Raw genomic sequence first — 25,409 nt, 5'->3', positions numbered from 1 at the left:
CTTCGCATGAAACTGAATAGAAAAACACTTGTGTGTTCAGAGAATACTCTGCGTGAAGCTATATAAGATCATAAAATGTTTTAAACGGATCATTACGCAGCCGTTGGCCTAAATCAAAACCATAAAGTAGTTAGATATAAAACAAACATGGACACCACAGCTGTGGCTCTGTCGAGGAAAGGCCCTGGGACTAAAGCATGCGGCGCTTAAAACATTCAAGGTTTCGGGGGGACTCCATTTAATGCCAGTTATCCGTTTTCTCCGGCTGCGGTGGCATGAATCGTCGTGCTGATTTCACACCGGCTCGTTGCAGTCGAGGAGGAGCGATGTCCAAGAAGGATGTACGAAGAATGGGGTTTACCTCAAAGTCAAATAAATGAAAGTCGTAATTCAGCGAATGGTAATAAAAGCTAGAGAGGGCTTTGGGGGGAGGGGGAGCTATAAAAAACTATTTATTTTGGGTGAATCATAACACATCAAGCCTTGCCGGGAAAACGGAATGAAAATGCAGGTATCGACATAATTCTTCGAGCGCTACATTTCCCCCAACGTCTTTTTAAAGTTTTTGTTGTTGCAGACTTTTTCTTACAAACCTCAAGCCACTGCAATGTGCTATTAGAAGTGGGTATACCCCAGAGAAGTGGGATGCACGTGTAAGCAAAAAAACAGACGTGTAATTGAAAGTATCCTCCGTGTGGCAGCGGAGAAGTCACTGGGGTTTCAATCTTGCCCTACGGGCACCACCGGCATTGCGCCGTATAATGTCCTAATTCAGATGTTATACGGTGGCTACCGGAGTCTGCAGGCTGGCTAATGTTACGAGAAGACAAGAAGCACGGATGATGGCGCAGCGCAGCCCCAGCCCTCCTCTTCCTCCTCCTCCTGCTGTGAGTGGAACAGAAGGACATCCCTTCAAGTCAGAGGTTCTGAAGACACTCCTGCTGGGAGCTGCCAAGCTTTACTGAGCTGGGTCAGAATGCAAAAACACGCACACGCACACGCACACACACACACACACACACACACACACACACACACACACACACACACACACACACACACACACACACACACACACACACACACACACACACACACACACACACACACACACACACACACACACACACACACACACACACACACACACATACATGCACAGGCACGCACGGAGACACACACAACAGCCTCTGTTTCACTTTTCTGTGTATTGATCCCACTTGATATACTTAGCCTTTTCACTTTTCTACTTAATACCAATCTGTCCTTCCTCCCTTCCTTCCTTTCCAGGTTGAAGAGATCAAAGAGCTTTCCTCCATATGTCAGTCAGGCTGCGTTAGATCAGTCGTATCTTGAAGGAGTGGAGAAGGTATAGGGCAGAACTAAAGAAAAGGAGGAGGATGGTAGGAAGGAAGGAAGGAAGGAAGGAAGGAAGGAAGGAAGGAAGGAAGGAAGGAAGGAAGGAAGGAAGGAAGGAAGGAAGGAAGGAAGGAAGGAAGGAAGGAAGGAAGGAAGGAAGGAAGGAAGGAAGGAAGGAAGGAAGGAAGGAAGGAAGGAAGGAAGGAAGGAAGGAAGGAAGGAAGGAAGGAAGGAAGGAAGGAAGGAAGGAAGGAAGGAAGGAAGGAAGGAAGGAAGGAAGGAAGGAAGGAAGGACGGAAGGAAGGAAGGAGGAAAGGGAGGAAGGAGAGGAAGGAAAGAGAGGAAGGAAGGACATCCTCATGCTTCTGCCTCGTATGAAGCGAGTCAACGATGCCAACGTTCATCTCCCTGATGACAGGTGTGGTGTCTCTTCAAACATCTACGCAGCAGCGCAACACCATCATTATAAAACCCCGTAGACAGCAATTTCACTTGCCCAACCATGTTCAAATATTCATGACAGGCGGATCACCAAGCTGGTTAACCCATTACGGGGCATCGTGGGGGGAGGAATTCTCAACCAACAAAAATGCCCGTGCAGCTCCTCAAGATCCCATGAAACGGGGACACTGCAGGTTGAGGAAGCTGTTTGATTATTGATGGAGGGATGGCTGGGTGGAGTTGTGGGTGGGTGGATGGATGGAGAAGTTGTGCATGCAAGATGAGAGGATGCTTATTGCAGAAGCTTACATGAAGCTAACGTAAGCTTGTGTTCCACATTAAACCCAGGTCACAACTCTCTCTGAAGCCCTTCTTATCACCCTCCCTTTCATCCCTCTCTCCTCTGCTTCTCATCTCTCTCTCCTCTACCACATCCCCCCTTCTCTCATTGTTGGCATGCCCTCCTTCTCTCTCTCTCTCACACCCTCTATAGCTCTTTCCCACTCTCTTCTATCTCTCTCCCTCTTTCTCTCCCACCCTTCTCTCCTCTGCCCCCATCCCTCCTCTCTCTTTCCCACTCTCTTCTATCTCTCTCCCTCTTTCTCTCACACCCTTCTCTCCTCTGCTCCCCATCACTCCCTCTCTCTCTTTCCCACTTTCTCTCTTTCCTGTTTCTCTCCTCTGCATCACATTTCCTTCTTCTACGTCATTCCTCTTTCTCTCTCTTAAACCACATCTACTCCCTCTTTCATATGTTCTCACTGTGTTTTTTGCGTGGGTTTCCTACAGGTACTACTGTTTCCTACAGGTACTACTGTTTCCTACAGGTACTACTGTTTCCTACAGGTACTACTGTTACAGGTACTACTGTTACAGGTACTACTGTTTCCTACAGGTACTACTGTTACAGGTACTACTGTTTCCTACAGGTACTACTGTTACAGGTACTACTGTTTCCTACAGGTACTACTGTTACAGGTACTACTGTTTCCTACAGGTACTACTGTTACAGGTACTACTGTTACAGGTACTACTGTTTCCTACAGGTATTACTGTTACAGGTACTACTGTTACAGGTACTACTGTTTCCTACAGGTACTACTGTTTCCTACAGGTACTACTGTTACAGGTACTACTGTTACAGGTACTACTGTTTCCTACAGACTGTTACAGGTACTACTGTTACAGGTACTACTGTTTCCTACAGGTAACAGTACCTACAGGTACTACTGTTTCCTACAGGTACTACTGTTACAGGTACTACTGTTTCCTACAGGTACTACTGTTACAGGTACTACTGTTATAGGTACTACTGTTTCCTACAGGTACTACTGTTTCCTACAGACTGTTACAGGTACTACTGTTACAGGTACTACTGTTTCCTACAGGTAACAGTACCTACAGGTACTACTGTTTCCTACAGGTACTACTGTTTGTTTCCTACAGGTACTACTGTTTCCTACAGGTACTACTGTTACAGGTACTACTGTTTCCTACAGGTACTACTGTTACAGGTACTACTGTTTCCTACAGGTACTACTGTTTCCTACAGGTACTACTGTTACAGGTACTACAGTTTCCTACAGGTACTACTGTTACAGGTACTACTGTTTCCTACAGGTACTACTGTTTCCTACAGGTACTACTGTTTCCTACAGGTACTACTGTTTCCTACAGTTACTACTGTTTCCTACAGGTACTACTGTTTCCCCCCACAATAAAAAAGGCATGCACGCTAGACTCCTGTCATTGAGCAAGGCACTGGCATCACAACTGGCGTTGGTACCCGGGGACACCAGACTGCCCACCGAACTAGTTAGGAAAGGGTTAAATGCCGACGACAAATCGAGGCTATACATATACATTTACTTGACAATAAAAGTATTCTATTCCTCTCTGTGTCTACACTTGTTCCCTCTATATATATATATGCTCTCTCTTTCTCTTCCATTCCCTCTCTATTTGTTTTCTCTCTCTCTCTCTCTTATTTCCCTCTTTTTTATTTCTTTTTTATTTAACCTTTATTTAACCAGGAAGTCCCATTGAGATACAATATCTCTTTTGCAGGGGAGACCTGGCCAGTATATCTGCTCTCTCTCTCTATATATATACAGTATCTGCTCTCTCTTATTCCCTCTCTCTATCTATATACTGTATATATACTCTCTCTCCCTCTTATTCCCTCTCTATATATACTGTATATACCGTATATCTGTTCTCTCTCATTCCCTCTCTCTCTATATATATATATATACTGTATATATACTCTCTCTCTCTTATTCCCTCTATATATAATAATAATAATAATAATAATAATAATAATAATAATAATAATAATAATAATAATAATAATAATAATAATAATAATAATAATAATAATAATAATAATAATAAACGTTATTTGTATAGCACCTTTCATACAGAAACTGCAGCTCAATGTGCTTCACACCAGAAAAAAGACAGGCATAAAATGAGCACATAAAGTGCAGACATAGAAAATCACAGTTTTTCACATTAGCATCTAACATCCCAACAGGCCACCTTGTTTATGGTTTGATTCAGTTTTAAATAGACAATAATAAAAAGAGTAAGATAAAATAGACAGAGTAAAATAGTGCAATGCAATAAAATAGTAGAATAGAATAGATAAAATATACAGTATATCTGCTCTCTCTCATTCCCTCTCTCTCTATACAGTATCTGCTCTCTCTCTTATTCCCTCTCTACAGTATATACCGTATATCTGCTCTCTCTTTCTCTCTCTCTCTCTCTCTCTCTCTCTCTCTCTCTCTCTCTCTCTCTCTCTCTCTCTCTCTCTCTCTCTCTCTCTCTCTCTCTCTCTCTTATTCCCTCTCTACAGTATATACCATATATCTGCTCTCTCTTTCTCTCTCTCTCTCTCTCTCTCTCTATATATATACAGTATCTGCTCTCTCTCATTCCCTCTATATATACTGTATATACCGTATATCTGCTCTCTCTCTCTTTCTCTCTCTCTCTCTCTCTATATACTGTATATGTATCTGTTCTCTCTCTCTCGTTCCCTCTTGTTCTATATATCTGTTGTCCCTCTCTCTCGCTCCTGTGTTCTCCTGGCTCAGAACAGGGAGTCCAGGCATATGGTTGGTAGTCTCTCACGCGTCATCACCCACTCAGCCTCTAGACTGCTGAGAATATAGGTCAGTGGTGTCAACACGGTTATCCCTGCACCACTTTGCGGATACACACACTCTGCCGAGGACGCTGCCCGGCGTACCAGTGTCCTTTTGACTTCTCGCCACTAACAGAGATTGTCCCTGTCTTTAGCAGATTTTGTGCGTCTAGATCAGCGTTTCCCAAACTCTGGGTCGCGGACCCGTTTTTATTGGGTCGCCAATAAAAAGTTAAAAATAAAATAATTTTTTTTTTTTTTTTTAATAAAAAAGCTGTAGATGTGTTGATTCAGTTTGGCACCACATACTTATGTGAATCTGGGTTTTCTACTCTACCATGCATGAAAAACAAATACAGAAACAGACTAAATGCTCAGCATGACCTCAGAATAGCACTTTCAAAAACCAAGCCCAGAATAGATCTGCTGGTTGAAAACTTCAACCAGCCACATATCTCTCATTAGATTTCATTGTGCCATAGATGAAATATTATACCCCTTCTAGCATGATGTCAGGTCAGTATAATCTTTAAATAAGTCAGTACAAATTAATCAGAATGTTGCTCAATGTTGGGGTTTAAGGTTGAGGGACGGAGGGAGGGGGTAAGAAATGGAGAGTTGAAAAAGGTGAGAAATAGAAAGGAGAGTAGAACATGTTTGTTCATTTAAAAGTGTTACAAAATTGTATGTATATGTTATGAGGTGGTGAGCAACTTAACATTACACTCTGATTGTTGCTGTGATGTACTTTTATAATTAAATAAATACATTTCATATACATTTGAAATGCATGGTTTGTTGTGTTCTTTATCAGTAGTTTATAAATGTATGTTATGGCAATTCATTTTTTTTATCCACTTTTTCTCCTTATTTTTCTATTTTTCTCCCATCCCAATTTCGTATTGCCAATTCTCCCCTCCCCTGTCTTGAACGTTGCTAGACTATGCCTCCCACTGGTCGGCTGTAGTGAGGATAGAAGCCTTGCATCACGTGTCCCCTCTGGTACACGAGGAGGCAGCCTGTCGCATCTTTTCACCAGACAGCGCAGACTCTCAGTGGCGAGGAGTAACGCGTGGGAGGCTCACGCTGCCCCCGATACTTCCTGTCTCTGCTGTACAGGCGTCACCCAACCGACCTGTAGGAGTCTCTGTCCACAACGTCCAATCCCCACCCATCGACTTTCCACCCGCTACCTCTGCCAATTGAGATAGTATGACGACTGGCCCAAGACGCAGGCAACGCTGACTCGGGGAGTCGAGACCGGAGTCTCTTGCATTGGTGACGAGCGCAATCTCCGCTACGCCACCCAGCCGCCCATGTTATGGCAATTCATGGTGTATTTTTGTAAGTTTGGGTCCCGGGGAAACACCACATTTCTCTTTTGGGTCTCGAGCTGAAAAAGTTTGGGAACCCCTGGTCTAGATGTATAAAGTGTATGTTTTGGTAGATCTGAGCCTATACCTTTCACACTGCCATTGACGTTGAAAAAGGGTGGAAATATACTCAATGAAACTTGAAAGTCGCTAGGCAGAGCTAATTCACACTTGTGAAAACCAGCTACTAGGACAGAGCGGCTTAGGCTCAGCTTCTTCCCCCAGGCCATCAGAGCCATGAACAATGAACATTGAGTGCTCAGAACATTGAACTGTCCACACACAAGCACACATGAACACACACACGACACGCACACTGTGCACGCTCACACACGAGCAGCCACTTAACACTTTAACATGAGCGGGCACACACTCATGTCGCACACACGCACACTTATGGCCAAAGGAAAGGACACTTTAAATTAGAATAACAGGAACAGTGTATTGCACTACCAAAGCTAACTAGCATGTCCCATATGCTCTGTAAATAACTATGTACAGATACCGAGATGTCACTCCATGTTACCTGCTACCTGTTACTGCACAATGTTGTTTCCTTCTTTTGATTCTATTATATGTACCACTGTATTGCACATCGTTGCGGGCAAGACCACCCGCATTTCATTGTATACCTGTATGCCGTGACAATTAAAACTCTTGACTTGACTTGACTTGACTTGACTGCACCTTTAGTGATACTGTATTACGCTACTGCAAGGGGTCAGCGACCTTAGGCACGTGTGCCACCATTGACGCCTGGTAGTTTAGATGGGATTATCTTTGAAAATGTGCCCTTTCATCCGCATGCCAGATTACCTCTTTCACAGCCATTGGACTGTTATTTACGTTAGTTTGATTGATAAATAAAAGATTTAAATAAAAAGATAACAGGGTCAGAGCCAATCATAGGCAGAGAAGAGAGGTATTGTGGGGGGAAAACATTGTTGGAGCAGGCCTGCTAGTTAAGAAAGCTAAAGTAAAGTTCAGGCATTCCAGCCCCCGTGGACAGAAGAGGGAGGTTTTGGGTTTCATAAGGACTGCTGTGTGTACTTGTGTCTTGAAAATGTTCTTTGCCGAATGTCAAATTTTGAGACCAAACATGAGAACACTTTCAAGGATGAGGCAGACAAGGCTGCATCCATCCAACATGTCAGGTCCAGGTATGGGAAGTAAGCAAACAAAGAACCAAGAATAAAAGACCCCATGTCAGCCAGAACTTTGATGTTGAATGCGGAAAGTGTTTAGCGTGTTAGTGAAAGTAAAATGGTGCAATGATTTTCACAAGGATGAATATGTCTAGCAACTTTCAAACCAATTTCAAGTTTCAAGGAGTATTTTCCACCCCTTTTCAACATCAATGGCAGTATGAATGGCATTTAGTAAGGTAGGCTAAGATGAGCTCAAACACACACTGTGTATACAACTAGGAACACACAATGAGTTAAAGGGGAATTTGGCCACTTTTCATGTGGATGTCCAATCAGTGTTGATGGTAAATGGTAAATGGGTGCATTTATATAGTGCTTTTATCCAAAGCGCTTTACAATTTGTTCCTCACATTTGACCCATTCACTCACACATTCACACACCGACGGAGGAGGCAACCATGCAAGGTGCCAACCTGCTCATCAGGAGCAATTAGGTGTCTTGCTCAAGAACACTTTAACACGCTGCCCGGGAGGAGCGGGAATCAAACCGGGAACCTCTGGATTACCAGATGGCTGCTCAGCTCTACCTCCCGAGCCACTGTTGCCCCCGACAAATGTAGTCCATAAATGTAGTCCATTGAAGCAATACATTCCTCAGCGTGTGCTATATTAACAAATACATCTGTGTTCGCTGGCTTGCAGAGCTGTGCCGGCAGTGACTACTGTACATGTACCAGGATGCAAAACCCACCCAGCCAGCTGGTGGGGGAGGGCGTTATATCCATAAACATATATAAAGGCTAGATGACTCACCCGCGCTGCTGGCCAATGGAGGCCGACGTTGCCACACGGCAGCCATCTTGCCACAGGCAGCACGCCCACTCATAACATGAATGTCTATGGTGCATGTACTATTGAAATAACCATAGCTTGCTCAATTTTCAACCGATTTTCAAACGGTTTGGTTTGTTATAAACATCAGACATGTAGTTATCATACTGCAACCGAATAATCGACTTCATATGAAAATTATTTCAACATGTCCAATCCTGCCTTTGGTCCGATTTGCATTCACACCTCAAACTAACCGCACCACGGTTTACTTGCAAGCGACAGGCATCCTGCTGACCAGCCGCAAACCTTGATATTCATGTGTTTAAATGTATTTTATAAAAAATATATTGTACTCTACTTTCAAAAAAATTTCCAGCTATATTTTGCATATTGCACATCATACATTGACATGGACAAAGTCCCGATCAGTCCAAATAAATCGGCCTCAAACTAAAATTCTTACCAGCATTGAAAAGATTTGGCAACATTATTCCACAGGCTTGTATTTCACATGGTCAAAGCTAGCCCATTGTGTAATCCACAACATGCCCTTGGTATTGACCATTCAATGGCATGAGAAAGCTGGCTCTGATGCAATGTAGGACACAGGCAGGCAACATGATGTGGTTCTCCTCGCCAAGTCTTTATCCTTGTAGCACCCACTCAACAACACAAAATGATGAGAAGCAGCCAGATATAGTCTACAGAGTAAAGGACGGAAAATAAGATGGTTATTAATCAGGAAGGTACTGATCACATACTGCTACGTAAACAGCTATATTGTGATTAGCTATAACGTTACTACAATTTTGCAATAAATAACAGGGTGGGTGTTACGATTCTGGTTCTTGACTACGGTCGGGAACCTCCCACTTTCTCTGTCATCTGTCACTTGATTACTGTCACTTGTTTTCCCTGTCATTTAGTGCTGTCAATTAGGGGTTGGCTTCTGATTGGCTGTCACGGGAGTGTGTGTGGAATGTTGGTATTTGGTGGCTATATAACATTCCTTTCCTCTGCTTGTCATTTGCCAGGTCTTCACTATAGGCGTTCGGAGATAACGCGGGCGGTTCCAGTTCTGGACCACCACTAAGCTCCATTACCTAATTCTCTCGTTCCCTTGCCTTGGCATAGTATCCTAGTATTACTCTTTGTGTTCTTTACTATTAAAGTCGAACCTGTTCAAGAGTATACCTTCTCCGTCTCTGTGATTGCCTACAACAATTGGAACTCACCTACCTCCATCCTGACAGGTGGTCAAACCATGATGCTATAGCTTACGTTGTGCGATGCATTTTTAGAAAGCCATCAAAGGCATCAGAGAGACCACAACAGGTGGTCAATCAAATATTTCAATAGTATTATTCAAAGTGAATTTGGTGAAGTTAGTTAAATTTGTGTACAGACCCAAGTTAGCCCAACCTTTGTGAAAACAAAACCAATTATGTTAAAATTACTTGGTTGGCCAAAACAAAAATACTCACTCAATGGTTATCTGCCTTCTCTGTCCTGCTGGTATCGGTTGCACATAGTCGCTCTTTGCTCTTAGCGGGGGTCTGTCTGCGTGGACCCTACATACAGTAGCAGCCTCTGCCTTTCACACCGGCTTGAATAAATATGGATATCGGATTCTGCCAAAAATGTATCCTCGTCCATAACATCCTCTGCACTAATATTTTTATCAAATGAGACACCAGGTCGAGGGCGGTCGGGTGGCGTAGCGGAGATTGCGCTCGTCACCAATGCAAGAGGCTGTGGTCTCGACTCCCGGAGTCAGCATTGCCTGCGGCTTGGGCCGATCGTCATACTAACTCGTTTGGCTGAGTTAGCGGGAGGGAAGTTGTGGGTGGTAATCTGGCGTTTTGGACAGCGACGCCTACAGGGCAGGTCTGGGCGCCTGCTCAGCGAAAGGCAGGAAATGGTGAAGGCAGCGTGACCTCCCACGCGTTACACTTCACCAATGAGAGTCCTCGCTGCCAGGTGAAAAGAGAGCCACTGGCTGTCTCCGCCTGTGTCAGAGGAAGCATGTGGTAGACTTCAGAGTTCCCTTGTACCGACCAGTAGGGGGAACATGCGCACAACGACCAGGTAGGGGAGGGGGGAAATTGGCATAACGACTAAATTGGGATGGGGAGAAAAACATAGAAAATCGGAGAAAAAAAGGATAATTTTTTTTTAAATGACACGACGCCAGGTCATTAGGCAGCGGTGGCCTAAAGGTTAGAGAAGCGGGTTTGTGACCGGAAGGTCGCCGGTTCGATCCCCCGGACCGGCAGGACAAATCTGGGCTGGGGAATTGAATGAATAACTCTCTCCCATACCCTTAACACCAACCGCTGAAGTGCCCTTGAGCAAGGCACTAAACCCCCAACTGCTCCAGTGGAGTTGCTCAGTGGCCAATGGTGTCAGACTGTGGTTGTACTGGGCAGCTCCCAGGTGTGAATGGAACTGTGTGAATGTGAAGCAGGGCGTAGCTGAAAAAGAGCATCTGTGTTCAGCGAACCTACCCTGGGTAAATAAAGGTTAAATAAAACCTTTAAAAAAGGTGCCGGAAGAACAACAGCTTTTGCAACTGTGCCCCAGAGACACAGAGAACATTGATAACAACTGCAGGCGTTTTGCACACTATATCCCTGCTTTGGATAGATAAGAGATAAGGTTGAACTGAACATCGTCGAAGCGGTCTTTTAAAGACAGGGGCAATCTCCAGTGATGGTGAGAAGTCAAAATTAGACTGACATGGTCCTTTAAAGCCATCATTTCAGGCATGCTGGTGGCTTACCATGCTAAAGCGCACACCATGTATTCGCAACATCTTCATTTAAAATCCAGCCTGAGGCATTTGTTGCATGCCACCCCCTTCTCCCTCCCCCTGATTTCCTGTCACTCACTGTCCTATATAATAAAGCAGAAAGGCTTTAAAAGTACCTTTTTAAAAAAGAAGCCACAATTTCACCTTGGTATGACATTCATTCCGAAGGAACATAATTGACCATTTGAACGTCCTTCTATATATGGCACCCACTTTTGTATTGATTGCTGGCACGACCGTAAAGCTCAGTAACTGTTTTGTCCGGGAGGGGAAACTGCATGCTTGCCAATGGTACTAACGAACATCATTAAACTTATTGGCTGTTTTAAAACCTTTTTGTTTTGGAAAGAGTTCCATTCCAGGTGACAGATAACTTGTTTCTTTGTTGTTTCTAAAGACGTGCATGTGTACTGTCAGCCCGAACTCGCTTAAACTATGTAAATAAACTACTAATTGACCACAGGATAAAGGTACATATTGTACGTTGTTATTACTATAAGTAATATATTGACATATTTATACAACTATAAAATGTGTACGTATTACAAATAAGTACATATTACATGTGCATTACATGTACATGGGAATCACTACCCACTTTCAAAAACACTCTCAAAGAACACCTACGGGAGACTGCAATTCGAAACTGGCCCCTACAAATGTCCTAACCCAGTTGTACAGTAAATGACCAAGTATGGCTTTGTCAGTATTCCAATGTACAGTGTACAGTGTCCCCCCCCCCTACCCAACCCCCCCCCCCCCCCCCACCTCCAATGTACAGCCCCCACCCACCCACCCAACCCCACCCCACCCACCCAATCTCCCCCAATGTACAGTTTCTACGTCAAATGTATATACTCTTTTTCTGGACACTTTTTATATCACAAACAGTACTGTATTTGCAAATCTGATGTCATAAATGTATAGATGTAGCAGTACTGTCTATCTGTATGTCATGTATGTCATATATGTTATGATGAATTGAAAATGGGGGACCCTGATGTAAACAAGATGAAAATATTTCTCTGGTCTGCATCCCCTTAACAATTGTATGTATTGAGCTGTACTGTACTGTACCCATTCTGCAATCTGTTAATAAACTTTTCAATCAATCAATTCAATCAGAGCACATTTATTTTTTTACTTTTAATGTTTTCAAAAGACGTTTGAGCTCCCCTGCTGGGGAATAAACCCTGGGCCCTTACATGGGAAGCAGGTAAATGGTAAATGGCTGCTTTTTTATATAGCACTTTTTGTCCAAAGCGCTTTACGATTTGTTCCTCACATTTGACCCATTCACTCACACAATCACACACCGATGGCGGAGGCAACCATGCAAGGTGCCAACCTGCTCATCGGAAGCAATTGCCTTCACCTCAAGACTACTGAGACACAAACCCTAACCTTATAACCTTAACCACACTGTTAACTTAAACTTGAACCACACTGTTAACTCCCTGTCTCCCTGTGAGCGGACGTCCCGTGGTGATGGCCGGGAGGATCCTCTCTACGCCGCCCCCATTCCTCAAATGGATCCGTCACAACTCTATTTTCAATCTTTCAAAATGTTCTTATGTACCCCAGTTGCTATTGCATGTACTTATTTGTGTTTCATTACACGTATATATGTACATGTGTAACGTTGTGACAACGTCACCTCAGACTTCGATGCCCCGAGGGAGTTACAAACACGGGTCTTGCACGCCGCGCGCAACAGCACAGACCGCTATACCAAGAAGTGAACTCACTGTTTTGTAACGTGTCTATGTGTCTTTTGAGGATGTGAGAGTGAGTTTAACCCATAGCACCGCTACTCACCCCAGCCCTTTGTGACTGCGCTTCACGATACCATCCGTTACACATGCTTACCAACTGTTTCGCCTGTTTTATAGCAACACTACTATCACCGACATCTAAGAAAGGAGATCCCCCCCTTGAACGGGCCTTCTAAGGTTTCTCCCCACAACATTGCCTGTGGTGCTTTTTTCCTATTGCTAGGTTTTTAGTGAGTTTTTCCTTACCTTCGCGTGGGCTATGTCTGGGAGTGTTGCATTCATTTATTTATTTTACATTTTATTTTGGATTTCATGGTGTTTTTGTTTTGTTCTTGATTTATTGTGATGTTTCTTCTTGACTTGTTTAAAGAAGACGTGTCCGGCCCATGGGTACATTGACGTGTGTTGTCGGGCCTTACAAATACATTTTATTTGATTTTAACTAACCATAACCGTTGAACCCTAACCCTAAAACGAAGTATTGCTGACTTTGTATCAGGGTGGGTGGGTGATTTAGTCTAGAGTTGAGACCAATTGTTGGTTCGACTCCCAGTCGCAGTGTTTACGAAACGTAAACACTTATACAAGACGTAAATAATATAACTTGTGGCTATAACACAACGTACATTATGTACCTTTTTTCCCTGTGGTCGATTAGTACTTTAATTACGTTTTCCGATGATACCGTGTTGTCATTGTGCAACATAAGACTGTCAGAGGCGCAGGCAAATGCAGTGTGTGCTTTGATGATCACGTTAAACAGCTGCTAGCGATGCTGACAACTATTCTTATTTAATTATTTAGACTGCGGGGAATTCCACTGAATTAACTTTCAGCTTGTTGTTCTGCAAAAGCAGACACTTTCTTGAAATGTCCCAGAGGGTTTATGAGCTATGAACTCTTTGTAACAAAGGAAAATGCTAACAATTCTGAATCCAATGAAGGCAGCAGCAGCATCGCCCGACACGGTTGAAAGAAAATATTACGGAGTCACGTTCCTATACCTGTATTTAAAATCAATGTATATAGGTACGGAAACAACCGTGTCCATAAAATGTCTTTTCGAAAAAGTTAATTTCAGTGGAGTTCCCCTTTTTACGGTTGAAAAATTGCAATACACCCTGCAATATGACACTCCTCTCAAAGCCTCCCAGAGCCGCGCATCAGCTCCTCCGCTAGTCGGGGGCCAGCCCCTCAGTGATTACCAAGATGAGAGAGGAGCCAAGTGCCAGGGAAGTTTGAATAATGGATGCGTGGAAAATGGAAAGTAGTCCTCTGTGGGCTTTGGCTGCTGGTTATTTTTGGAGGGTAAGGGGATAGGAGCACTGATAGGGAGGAATGATGCCCTCTTAATAAGCCAAGGTATCCGACTGGTAATAATGATACAGGAATTCTCATTATCTCAAATCCATTAAGATGCAAACAGGGGCACGTGCTAAGTAGAAAAAGAGGGATGGACGACAGAGAGAGAGAGAGAGAGAGAGAGAGAGAGAGAGAGAGAGAGAGAGAGAGAGAGAGAGAGAGAGAGAGAGAGAGAGAGAGAGAGAGAGAGAGAGAGAGAGAGAGAGAGAGAGAGAGAGAGAGAGAGAGAGAGTGGAATTTGAATCCAGACGGATAGACAGAGAGAAATATGGAACGAGTGACATATTTCAGGACAGCAGGGGGGGAACGTGTGAAAACAAGAGTCACATTAGCCTTGTCAGCACCTCAGCTGAGGAGAGGGTGCTCAGCAATCCAGTTTGTATTACCATGATCAACAGTTTGATATCTTGGGCAGAATCAAGGTGAGTGAGCGACTGTCTGACTGACTGACTGACTGACTGACTGACTCACCGATTAATCACCCCAACTGATCGACTAACCAGAGAACTGACTCACTGACTAATCGACTGACTGTAGAATGACTCACGGACTAATTGATTGACTGACTAAGACTAGACCCCCATCTGAGCAGATCGTTGTTTGTTGGATATGATTAAGTTCAGAATTCCACAACTGTCATAGTACAGTTGAGCAGATATGATCAGAATAGTCATTCTTATTATATTCTCTCATCTGACTTCTAGCCAGTGAAATCAAACTGTTCTAAATTGTTCTGGGGACTCCCTGGGAACCCCCTCAAGGAACCCCCGGAGGTCCTTGGACTCCACGTTGAGAATCACTGGACTAACTGACCTACTGGCTGACCAAACAACCAATCGACCAAACTCAAAAAGAGTGAGCCAAGCCGGATGAAGCCGTCTACATCTACAGTGAAGGCTGTGGGAAGTGAATCTGTTCTGGTCCTTCCCCTGGACCTGCCGCTGTGCGTTGTATCGTCGAACCATGCAAAGTATTCCTTGCGCTCCCTTTCTCTGAAACGCCGTTAAACGGGCCCCGGACAGCCCCACTGGCCCCACTCAGCGCAGCGGAGGAACGATGCTCCATTACCCTACATTATGCTCCAGCTCACCACCAGACTCCTCTGGTTCTCTTCCCCTCTCTGTCTCTGTCTCTCTCGCTCTCAAACACACACACACACACACACACACACACACACACACACACACACACACACACACACACACACACACACACACACACACACACACACACACACACACACACACACACACACACACACACACACACACACACAATGGCTTCCCTTATCTGTCTCACTACACTCTAGTATCTGTCTCACTACTCTAGTATCTGTCTCACTACTCTAGTATCTGTATCACTACTCTAGTATCTGTATCACTACTCTAGTATCTGTCTCACTACACTCTAGTATCTGTCTCACTACTCTAGTATCTGTCTCACTACTCTAGTATCTGTATCACTACTCTAGTATCTGTCTCACTACACTCTAGTATCTGTCTCACTACTACTCTAGTATCTGTCTCACTACTACTCTAGTATCTGTCTCACTACTCTAGTATCTGTCTCACTACTACTCTAGTATCTGTCTCACTACTCTAGTATCTGTCTCACTACTCTAGTATCTGTCTCACTACTCTAGTATGTATCACTACACTAGTATCTGTCTCACTACTCTAGTATCTGTCTCAATACTCTAGTATCTGTCTCACTACTCTAGTATCTGTCTCAATACTCTAGTATCTGTCTCACTACTACTCTAGTATCTGTCTCACTACTCTAGTATCTGTCTCACTACACTCTAGTATCTGTCTCACTACACTAGTATCTGTCTCACTACTCTAGTATCTGTCTCACTACTACTCTAGTATCTGTCTCACTACACTCTAGTATCTGTCTCACTACTCTAGTATCTGTCTCACTACTACTCTAGTATCTGTCTCACTACTCTAGTATCTGTCTCACTACTCTAGTATCTGTCTCACTACTACTCTAGTATCTGTCTCACTACTCTAGTATCTGTCTCACTACTACTCTAGTATCTGTCTCACTACTCTAGTATCTGTCTCACTACTCTAGTATCTGTCTCACTACACTCTAGTATCTGTCTCACTACTCTAGTATCTGTCTCACTACTCTAGTATCTGTCTCACTACTCTAGTATCTGTCTCACTACTACTCTAGTATCTGTCTCACTACTCTAGTATCTGTCTCACTACTACTCTAGTATCTGTCTCACTACACTCTAGTATCTGTCTCACTACTCTAGTATCTGTCTCACTACACTCTAGTATCTGTCTCACTACTACTTTAGTATCTGTCTCACTACTCTAGTATCTGTCTCACTACTACTCTAGTATCTGTCTCACTACTCTAGTATCTGTCTCACTACACTCTAGTATCTGTCTCACTACACTAGTATCTGTCTCACTACTCTAGTATCTGTCTCACTACTACTCTAGTATCTGTCTCACTACACTCTAGTATCTGTCTCACTACTCTAGTATCTGTCTCACTACTACTCTAGTATCTGTCTCACTACTCTAGTATCTGTCTCACTACTCTAGTATCTGTCTCACTACTACTCTAGTATCTGTCTCACTACTCTAGTATCTGTCTCACTACTACTCTAGTATATGTCTCACTACTCTAGTATCTGTCTCACTACACTAGTATCTGTCTCACTACACTCTAGTATCTGTCTCACTACTACTCTAGTATCTGTCTCACTACTCTAGTATCTGTCTCACTACTCTAGTATCTGTCTCACTACTACTCTAGTATCTGTCTCACTACTCTAGTATCTGTCTCACTACTACTCTAGTATCTGTCTCACTACACTAGTATCTGTCTCACTACACTCTAGTATCTGTCTCACTACTCTAGTATCTGTCTCACTACTCTAGTATCTGTCTCACTACACTCTAGTATCTGTCTCACTACTCTAGTATCTGTCTCACTACACTCTAGTATCTGTCTCACTACTCTAGTATCTGTCTCACTACTCTAGTATCTGTCTCACTACACTCTAGTATCTGTCTCACTACTACTCTAGTATCTGTCTCACTACTCTAGTATCTGTCTCACTACTACTCTAGTATCTGTCTCACTACTACTCTAGTATCTGTCTCACTACTCTAGTATCTGTCTCACTACTCTAGTATCTGTCTCACTACTCTAGTATCTGTCTCACTACACTCTAGTATCTGTCTCACTACTCTAGTATCTGTCTCACTACTCTAGTATCTGTCTCACTACACTCTAGTATCTGTCTCACTACTACTCTAGTATCTGTCTCACTACTCTAGTATCTGTCTCACTACTACTCTAGTATCTGTCTCACTACACTCTACTATCTGTCTCACTACTCTAGTATGTCTCACTACACTCTAGTCTAGTATAGTATGCCCCTCAATCTGTCTGAGTCATCTTTCTTTTCTTTTTAAAGGTATTTACGCGCAATAAAGTTACATCTTAATTATGGTGGGGTGGGACAAGACAGATGGGAGAAAGAGGGCATGCAACAAAGGTCACAGGCTGGACTCTAAACTGTGACGCTACAGTACAAGCATTTGCCGTTCACCCTATAGACTTGACCTACTGTATAATCTCAAAGCCAGACCTCTTTTATCGATCCTCCGATCACAGCTATCGCTTCCCCCGGATCGAGAAAAGAGTCATCTTCCTTCCATCTTTCTCTTGCTCTATGTCACACTGGTTCTAAAGTGTTGGATACCCCCTCCCCTTTCTCTCTCCCTGCTGTGAAAATGCATTTCGGTTCACAGGTCCATGCAAGTGCTCCTTGCTGTAAAATACACTGACACGCTTATCACACAACCGACGGTGTGATGGTAAGATAAGATAAGATATTCCTTTATTGATCCCCTTGGGGAAATTCCAGTGACACACACATACAGCTCATCGTCTCATTAACACCATCATATCACAATCATAAAATGTTTACAGTAACAACGGCACAACATAAATTCAAACAGACATGTACATTTGTTGACACATGTCGACTACAGAAAGCCTGAGACGCCATATGCGATAGTCGGAACACCATATGCGATAGTCGGGTTAACCTTCTGTCGTGCGGCAGTGAAAGGGTTAACCGGCTGCCGTGTGGCAGTGAAAGGGTTAACCTTCTGTGTATTGTCACAGTGAAAGGGTTAACCGTTTGGGTAGCGCGGCAGTGAAAGGGTTAACAGTACATTTCTCTGCCATGGTTAGGTCTCCTACTGTAGTTAATGTCAAATGGGACCAAAAGCATCAGACTCCACTCCAAGTGTGTACCGCAACACTCAACACTTTTACGGTTCAGTTAAATGGGACACTGCAATGAAGAGTGCTACCTTCACAGCAGTCCTGTGGAGTGAAAGAATGACTGACGCAGCAATCTACCGATCTAACGATCTTTTAGACATGATGTCGTCATGTCGGATATCAGGGCCCAGGCACCACACAGAGAAAAAGACGTTCTACTTGGACTGCATTCATATAGCACTTTTATCCAAAGCACTTTACCACTTATGCCTCACATTCACCCATTCACACACCAACCATTTAAGGTGCCAACTTGCCCATCGGGAGTGAGGTCGGTAAGCGCAATAGTGTTACTGAGGAACTTGTAATACTGACACACAATATCCTAGTTTGACGTATTTAGCAACACCACTGTAACTTAAGGAGGTGGCACCACAAACGGTGAATTATGGTTGGTGACTGTATACTTGTTTTTAAATATGCATTTGCGTGCATAAGAGGACAGAGAGAATATCCTGCATTCCTTTCGAGCGTACTTTGTGCACGTCCTCAGAAATGTACGCTAAGCATCCGAAAGATGCAATTAAGTTAGTTTGGGTAGTGTGGATGTGGCTAAACTTGACATGCAAAGAAAAACAGTTCTGAGACCTTTTTCTGCTATGATCTCAACATAACCTCCTTGGGTATCGCCATGTTTTATGTTTATGGTGCAAATCTGGATAGTGGATAGTTCACAAGGAAGTTATTCATCTTCTATATAATTACATGTGTCAGCGAGGGAGGATGTGGCCCTAATCTGCCCCTAGTGAACAGACTTTTTAATGCTCCAGGTACAGGCAAAATACACAGGCAAGTATGTGAACAATGCCGCTCACAACACAGCCACTTGTCTACTCGTACGCATGGTTAACAGCAAGTATACACAGACCCTTAGGCTCACTCTTACTGTGCCAGGAATATAAAAAAAAACACCAATAACTATTCTGAATGATCTTCTCATTATGCATTTCTTTCTTTGTGGTAGCGATGTAATATCCTTCAGGATGACAACGCCCAGATTTACAAGGCAAAAGTGTCACCTGGTGGAGTGAACAGTATGATTATGGTGCTATACCCAATTGCAATTCGGCACTAAGCATTGATTCTGTGTGTTCCATCGATCATCCATCATTAACATGAAGACCAGATTAATTACATGCAGTACATTAGTAATGAGAAATTGGAGGATTAGCTAAAGCTGCTGTCTATAAGCCTGACATAAGAGCAAAATGGCCAATAGCCAGCTGCTAAATGAGAAAGATTATCTAAAACCTTTAAACCCCCCCCACATTTACACCCTCACAAAGGAGAACCTTAAAGAAACACATCAACATTATGGCAAATGCGCGTACCGTCTGCTCCAGAGTCAGACAAGAAGATAGATACCAATTTCCTCTCTGTGCATTCATCAGAAAGCTATGTGGCTGCAAGCTAGCCTAGCTTAGCAGAAATGAATGGAAGCGGATACGGACCAGCTAGCCTAGCCGTTGGCCAAAAACACCTCACCCAGGAGTTTTAAGCTAGGCTAGTGGTCCCATTCATTTGTGTTAACCTATAGGCAAGCTTGCAGCCGGATAGCTTTGTACTGAACACACAACAAGGAAATATTCTTCCGACTCTGGGAAAGACAGTAAAGCAGCATTTCCTATTGGCATGTTCCTTTAAAGGCGAGTGTGTCCATTACTTTGATCATACACTGTGTGTGTAGTATCCTTTATCTAGGCTAATGGGCACAACATTTACAATTACACGTCCGATTTCATCTTTTCGTTTTTCGCCTGGTTTTGGTTAGCAGTCGCTCAGCCCTCTACACGCTTCCATTTGTTCCACTTTGGAGGGAAAGCAGCCTCGGGGCAGAGCAACTTCACTGCACTTCATCGCGGAATCCAAAATAGAGCGGCTGTAGCCTGTTTTGAGGAACAGAGAGAGAGGGAGCAATCTGTTTTTGAACATGGTCCAGTATAATAGGGGTTGTTGTGTGATCTCAGCCCCTTTGTACACCAGCCTATCCTAATTGAATAGATGCCTCTCAGATCGGGCAAGGTTTATAGATTCAAACCATGATCTCTTCAACACTGATCTGGATAAAACCACTTCCCAGCTACAACGTTCTACAAAATACTGACACTGGTTCATGGGGGGGGGGGGGGGGGGCTGGGGGACAAAAATCCTCATCCAGGCATGACTTTCTATGCACCTGCATGGCAAAATAACAGTAGTTCATTCATCTTCACCTCATCGTCGTTCTGAAGGCCAGCGACTGAGGTTTCTACATGGGCTGGTGTGTGACTGTGTGTGTGTGTGTGTGCGTGCGTGCGTGTGTGTGTGTGTGTGTGTGTGCGTGTGTGTGTGCGTGCGTGTGTGTGTGTGCGTGCGCACGCGCACATAGCAGAGATAAAGTACTCGGGGGAGGTGGGATAAATTCTGATTGACACGCTCTGATCTCCTCCCCCAAATCTAATGTGGGACCTGGCAGTCACGGTTGACGGGCGGACAGGATGGGATGCCGTGGAGCGGGTATGCCGCCTCGAATCCCAAGGAATTATACTGACAGACACAGATACTGAGCGACTGCCCACGGTCCACAGAGAATATAACATTAGATAGCCTATACCGAACGAATGTGCCCACAATCCATGCAGAATATAATAGAATATATATGATATACGAATGTGGCCACAGTGCATGTAATGGAATAGAATAGGTCTGCTGAATGAAACGAATAACGCTCAACATAGTCATAGAATGCGATATAATGAGATGTCAGTCCTTCAATTACATGAATCTGAGAATCGGGGGCTATACTGATAAACCATACACTGGGTAGAATTAACTTTCAACATTGACCTAGATTTGCATTAATGGATTGAGGGGGCAACCGAATCCTCCATCTATATAGCCTATAGGAAGGCCCGTGAGAAACTTTCAGCTTGGAATGCCTTTGCATGCTATTAATATGTATTATGTGTGGTATGAGGCGTGCTATACACTCCAGCTCATATAGCTTGTCCTATCTATTCAAATTATGAATATAGCCAACCTTGCAAATTAAAGAGATCAGAGAACCCCTTCATATTCACTGAGAAATGAACCCATGTGCTTTGTTCTCTTCAGAAGGCTATACTATCAAAAAGAGCAGTCTTCATTATATGATGTAAATCTATATGCTGTATGATGCAGGCATATTTAACTGTATACCCCCCATAGGCGATGGGTGAACTAGAGCATGCATTGAACTGCTTGGCAGTGGTGGAACGAGCAACAGTAATCACAAGTTGCATACAAATTGCATGTACTTCTGAACATAACAACATACACAAAATAAATCAGACATGCAGGTGCTATATTCATGCCCAAATGAATGATCCCATATACACCCCCATACATGTCACCCTGCAAAGGCTCTGAGGAGGGGGGGGGGGGGGGTCATAATTTATATGATTCATAAACGCACCTCAACGAAATAGAAACAGGGCAGCAAGCTGACACTGTCTTTGGTCATTATTCCTTTTTCTCTTGCAGGCATATCTCGAATATCCTCGTTTTCGCTCCTCGACGAAACGGCCTTATTATAACCTGTTGTAGGAGGATGCAGAGATGCTGGGTCCGCTGCTCGCCTCTCCTCCTCCGGTCCTGCCCGTCACCACCGCCGCGGCTTGTTGTGCCAAGATCACACGCGCTGCACGACCGCCGCGCTCTACATTCCGGAGTGTCTTCTGTCGCCGCGGATCAAGCGTGCGGTTTATATCTGCAAAAGACAAATGTCGAAGTGGCACTCCTCCCAGTAGTTATATCGTGGAAAGAAAAACAAATTCGATTCAGTGCATGTCTTCGTAGACTTCACGGGAGCACCGCCGGTTATGAGCATACTGTAGTAAAGACCCAGATGGAGCTCTTCTGTTTTTTTTCTCACACCGTGGAGCGCGAGAGACGTGCGCAAGCGCACTGTGGAGTTTATGAATTGACAACATATGGTTTTGACTGCTGCTGAAACCATGACATGTGCCAATTGTCTAAAACAATATTTAATAGACTGCCATCCATCTTACAGAAATAGGCTATCATTATGCATTATCATGTGATTACACAGCAATTGTTAGAGCCCTCGATTCATCATAATTCTCACATAGGCTTGGATCACCATCCCAGATACATCAATCTGCATTAGCTGTGTGCAAAGAGCCAAATGTTTGGTGTATTGTGAATACGTGTACAGCACTGTCTCTTCAGGGTTAGGGATTCAATTCACCAGTGACCACATGCAAAAAAATTAACAGATAAAAAGTGTTCACTCACAATAGGCTATGAGGCGCTTTGGATAAGTGTCTACCAAATGGCATGTTAGGTCCATCTGAGAATAAACAAGTATACACATAGCAGTATGAAATGGTGAGTTGTGTCACTACTATATTCCTAGCCTATATACCAGTGTAAATAAAGGGGCAATTTAAAAGAGAGAGAGAGAGTCAGAGACTTAATTGGGCACTGACTCTGTGGAGCAATACAATTAAAAGTTGAGGTTTCACACCCAAATTATATTTATATAATATTGTTAATATAGGTCTGAACCAGAGTTTCAACCTTATTTTGGTGTAAGCTCACATGAGCATTTTCCAAGCCTGCAAACTCTTAGTCCTACTCTAAAAAAGAATAGTTGAAAGAATAGTAGCCTAATAGGATTGCTTTTTTCATCTCTCTCCTTTTGTTGAGCTGTAATTATCAGTTTTCTCTGATGACATCACTGGAGGACAAGTTCAAATTCATGAACTCAATAACTGTCAAACTAAATGCATTATGTGCAAACCTGTTAAAGGGGCACTTCACTGAAAAACAACAGCAATTTATTTTGCACATAAATCTAAACTGTTTTGCACACATTCATTTAGTTTGTTATTGAGAGTTAATGAGTTTGAATATCTCCCCCAGTGATGCCAGCAGCCATCGGAGGATGCTGGATTGTTGCTTTACAGCTCAATAAAATGATAGAGATAAAAAAAAAATAGATATGGATTGCAATATCTTCATCAACATAATTAAACTACATGCATGTGTGAAAAACAGTTTAGAGCCATGGAATATGTGTGAGATTATGTGCAAAATAAATCAGTATTGTTTTTGGTGAAGTGCCCCTTTAAGCATTAGGCTAACTGAATACACTGTAATGTAATGTTTTTCTTCAATGATAGCTATAGGCTCCTATGTTCCTTAAATATGTGGCCTGCCTGGGTGCTCCCTGGGAGCCCACCTGGTGAAAATGTCTTCAGATGTGATGCAGCACAGATTAGTAACACTTGGTAGTGATAAGTGAGGCTGTGATCAGAATAATATAGCGCTTACCCATTTAGAATAGGCCATCTCGTTGTAGGCCTAGGCTACAATTAAATTATAGTGAACTCAAACTCACTCTTCAGTTAGGTTATCATTATTCATTTGGATGAATAAGCGTACACTCATCTGACGAGCCACTGCAATCCCATGACATAGCTGGCTACAAGTTAAATGCCGATGACTGAATATTATACTTTTCAAGTAGCCTATTCAACATCCCTAAATGCTATGCATTTATGTGACATTCTAGGGAAATACTTTCACAGAGCCCTTATAATAATGTGGCATCTCAATTTTAACACACAGTAGTAGCCTATCCAATGTCTTTCCCACAACTAGGCTATCTGACCACACAGCACACTAGCAGGGTAAAAGGACACCACACTGCATAGCAAGTGAGTCTGTGTGAATAGGACACCTGTTACTAGGAGAAGAGTCAGGAATGAAGGATGGGGGAGGACAGGGGGGGGGGCAACACCAGCGGTGACGCGGGGAAGAAGGAACCCCTTTAATGCCTTTCAGAGATCGGGTCGCGCATGCGTCCTGCTGCCGAAGTGTATAGCTTCACGCAACATAATTAAAAACAAAACGAAGATGCGGGAAAAGTGTCGCTAAATTAGCCTCGATATTATCACCAGAAGCGACCGAGAAGAACACTCCTCTCTCTCCGCGGACCCGGCGAATGAACGCAGAGCGAACGGCATCTGTTCTTCTCGCTGCTGGCAGACATTATTATAAACAGGTGTTTACAGTGTTTCCCACGCTGAGCATCCAAAGGAGCTGTCCAAGGTAGGAACCCCCCCCCCCACACACACACATTGTTGTTGTCGTGGTGTGATACCGAACGTCTTTACCAGCTGGCAGTGTAGAGAGGCGTGCCTGCTCGGCATACAGTATTAGACAATTATAGGCTACCTTGTTGTAGGCTACCGACAATTGCTATTTCCAATTTGGGAAAACACTGCAATGCACCATAGCAGCCAGAAATGAGTCCTTGTAATACTACTATTATATAGCAATAATGTACTCAACTCAACTGAATAGACTGCGTTAAGATAAAGTCAGTAAAGATGGAGATGGTAGTTTGAGTAGGCTATACCCTACTATTATAGCCTACACAGAGTTGACAACAATGTCACTTCACGGTCTGAGGAGATGATACTGAACTTTTTACATTGTTGTTAGTAAAAGTTAGTGCTTTTGGCCGGTTAGATCTGTCTTAACCCCTACTGTCATCTAGTAGACCAACATAACCTGATCTTCACTATGTGAGATAACCACATACGCCTATCCTATAGGGCATTTATGACTAACCTATATGGTAAATAAACCTACTGTTTAATTTAATCTAGGATGAACACACCAAACACTGTTTCTGTCAGGCTGTTACTGCGAAATAAGGCCATTGTATAATGTTTTTGACAGGGCTTTATGACATAAGTCGATATAATGTGCCAATATAGGCCTAACAGATTCCAATTGATTTGATGTAGGCCTAAAAGTCTGCTTCTGTACAGCCCA

The 25,409-nt window shown here is 43.3% G+C and overlaps 1 protein-coding gene across 1 annotated transcript in view; it reads right to left on the bottom strand.

Annotated features, from left to right (window-relative positions):
* plppr4b (phospholipid phosphatase related 4b) overlaps nucleotides 1-22,086 on the bottom strand; it is a gene marked incomplete at both ends in the record, with an annotated part of 60,393 nt that extends 38,307 nt beyond the window's left edge. The window contains one exon of the mRNA XM_084326225.1: nucleotides 22,015-22,086. Within this exon, the coding sequence (XP_084182351.1) occupies nucleotides 22,015-22,086 (72 nt within the window). The remainder of the gene's footprint in view (nucleotides 1-22,014) is intronic.
* Between the last annotated feature and the right edge of the window lie 3,323 nt (nucleotides 22,087-25,409).

Source organism: Notolepis coatsorum, assembly GCF_963971535.1.
Source record: "Notolepis coatsorum genome assembly, chromosome: 12".
Taxonomy (NCBI): Eukaryota; Metazoa; Chordata; class Actinopteri; order Aulopiformes; family Paralepididae; genus Notolepis; species Notolepis coatsorum.
The sequence above is the reverse complement of the archived record's forward strand: the minus strand, read 5'-3'. Positions and strand labels throughout refer to the sequence as shown.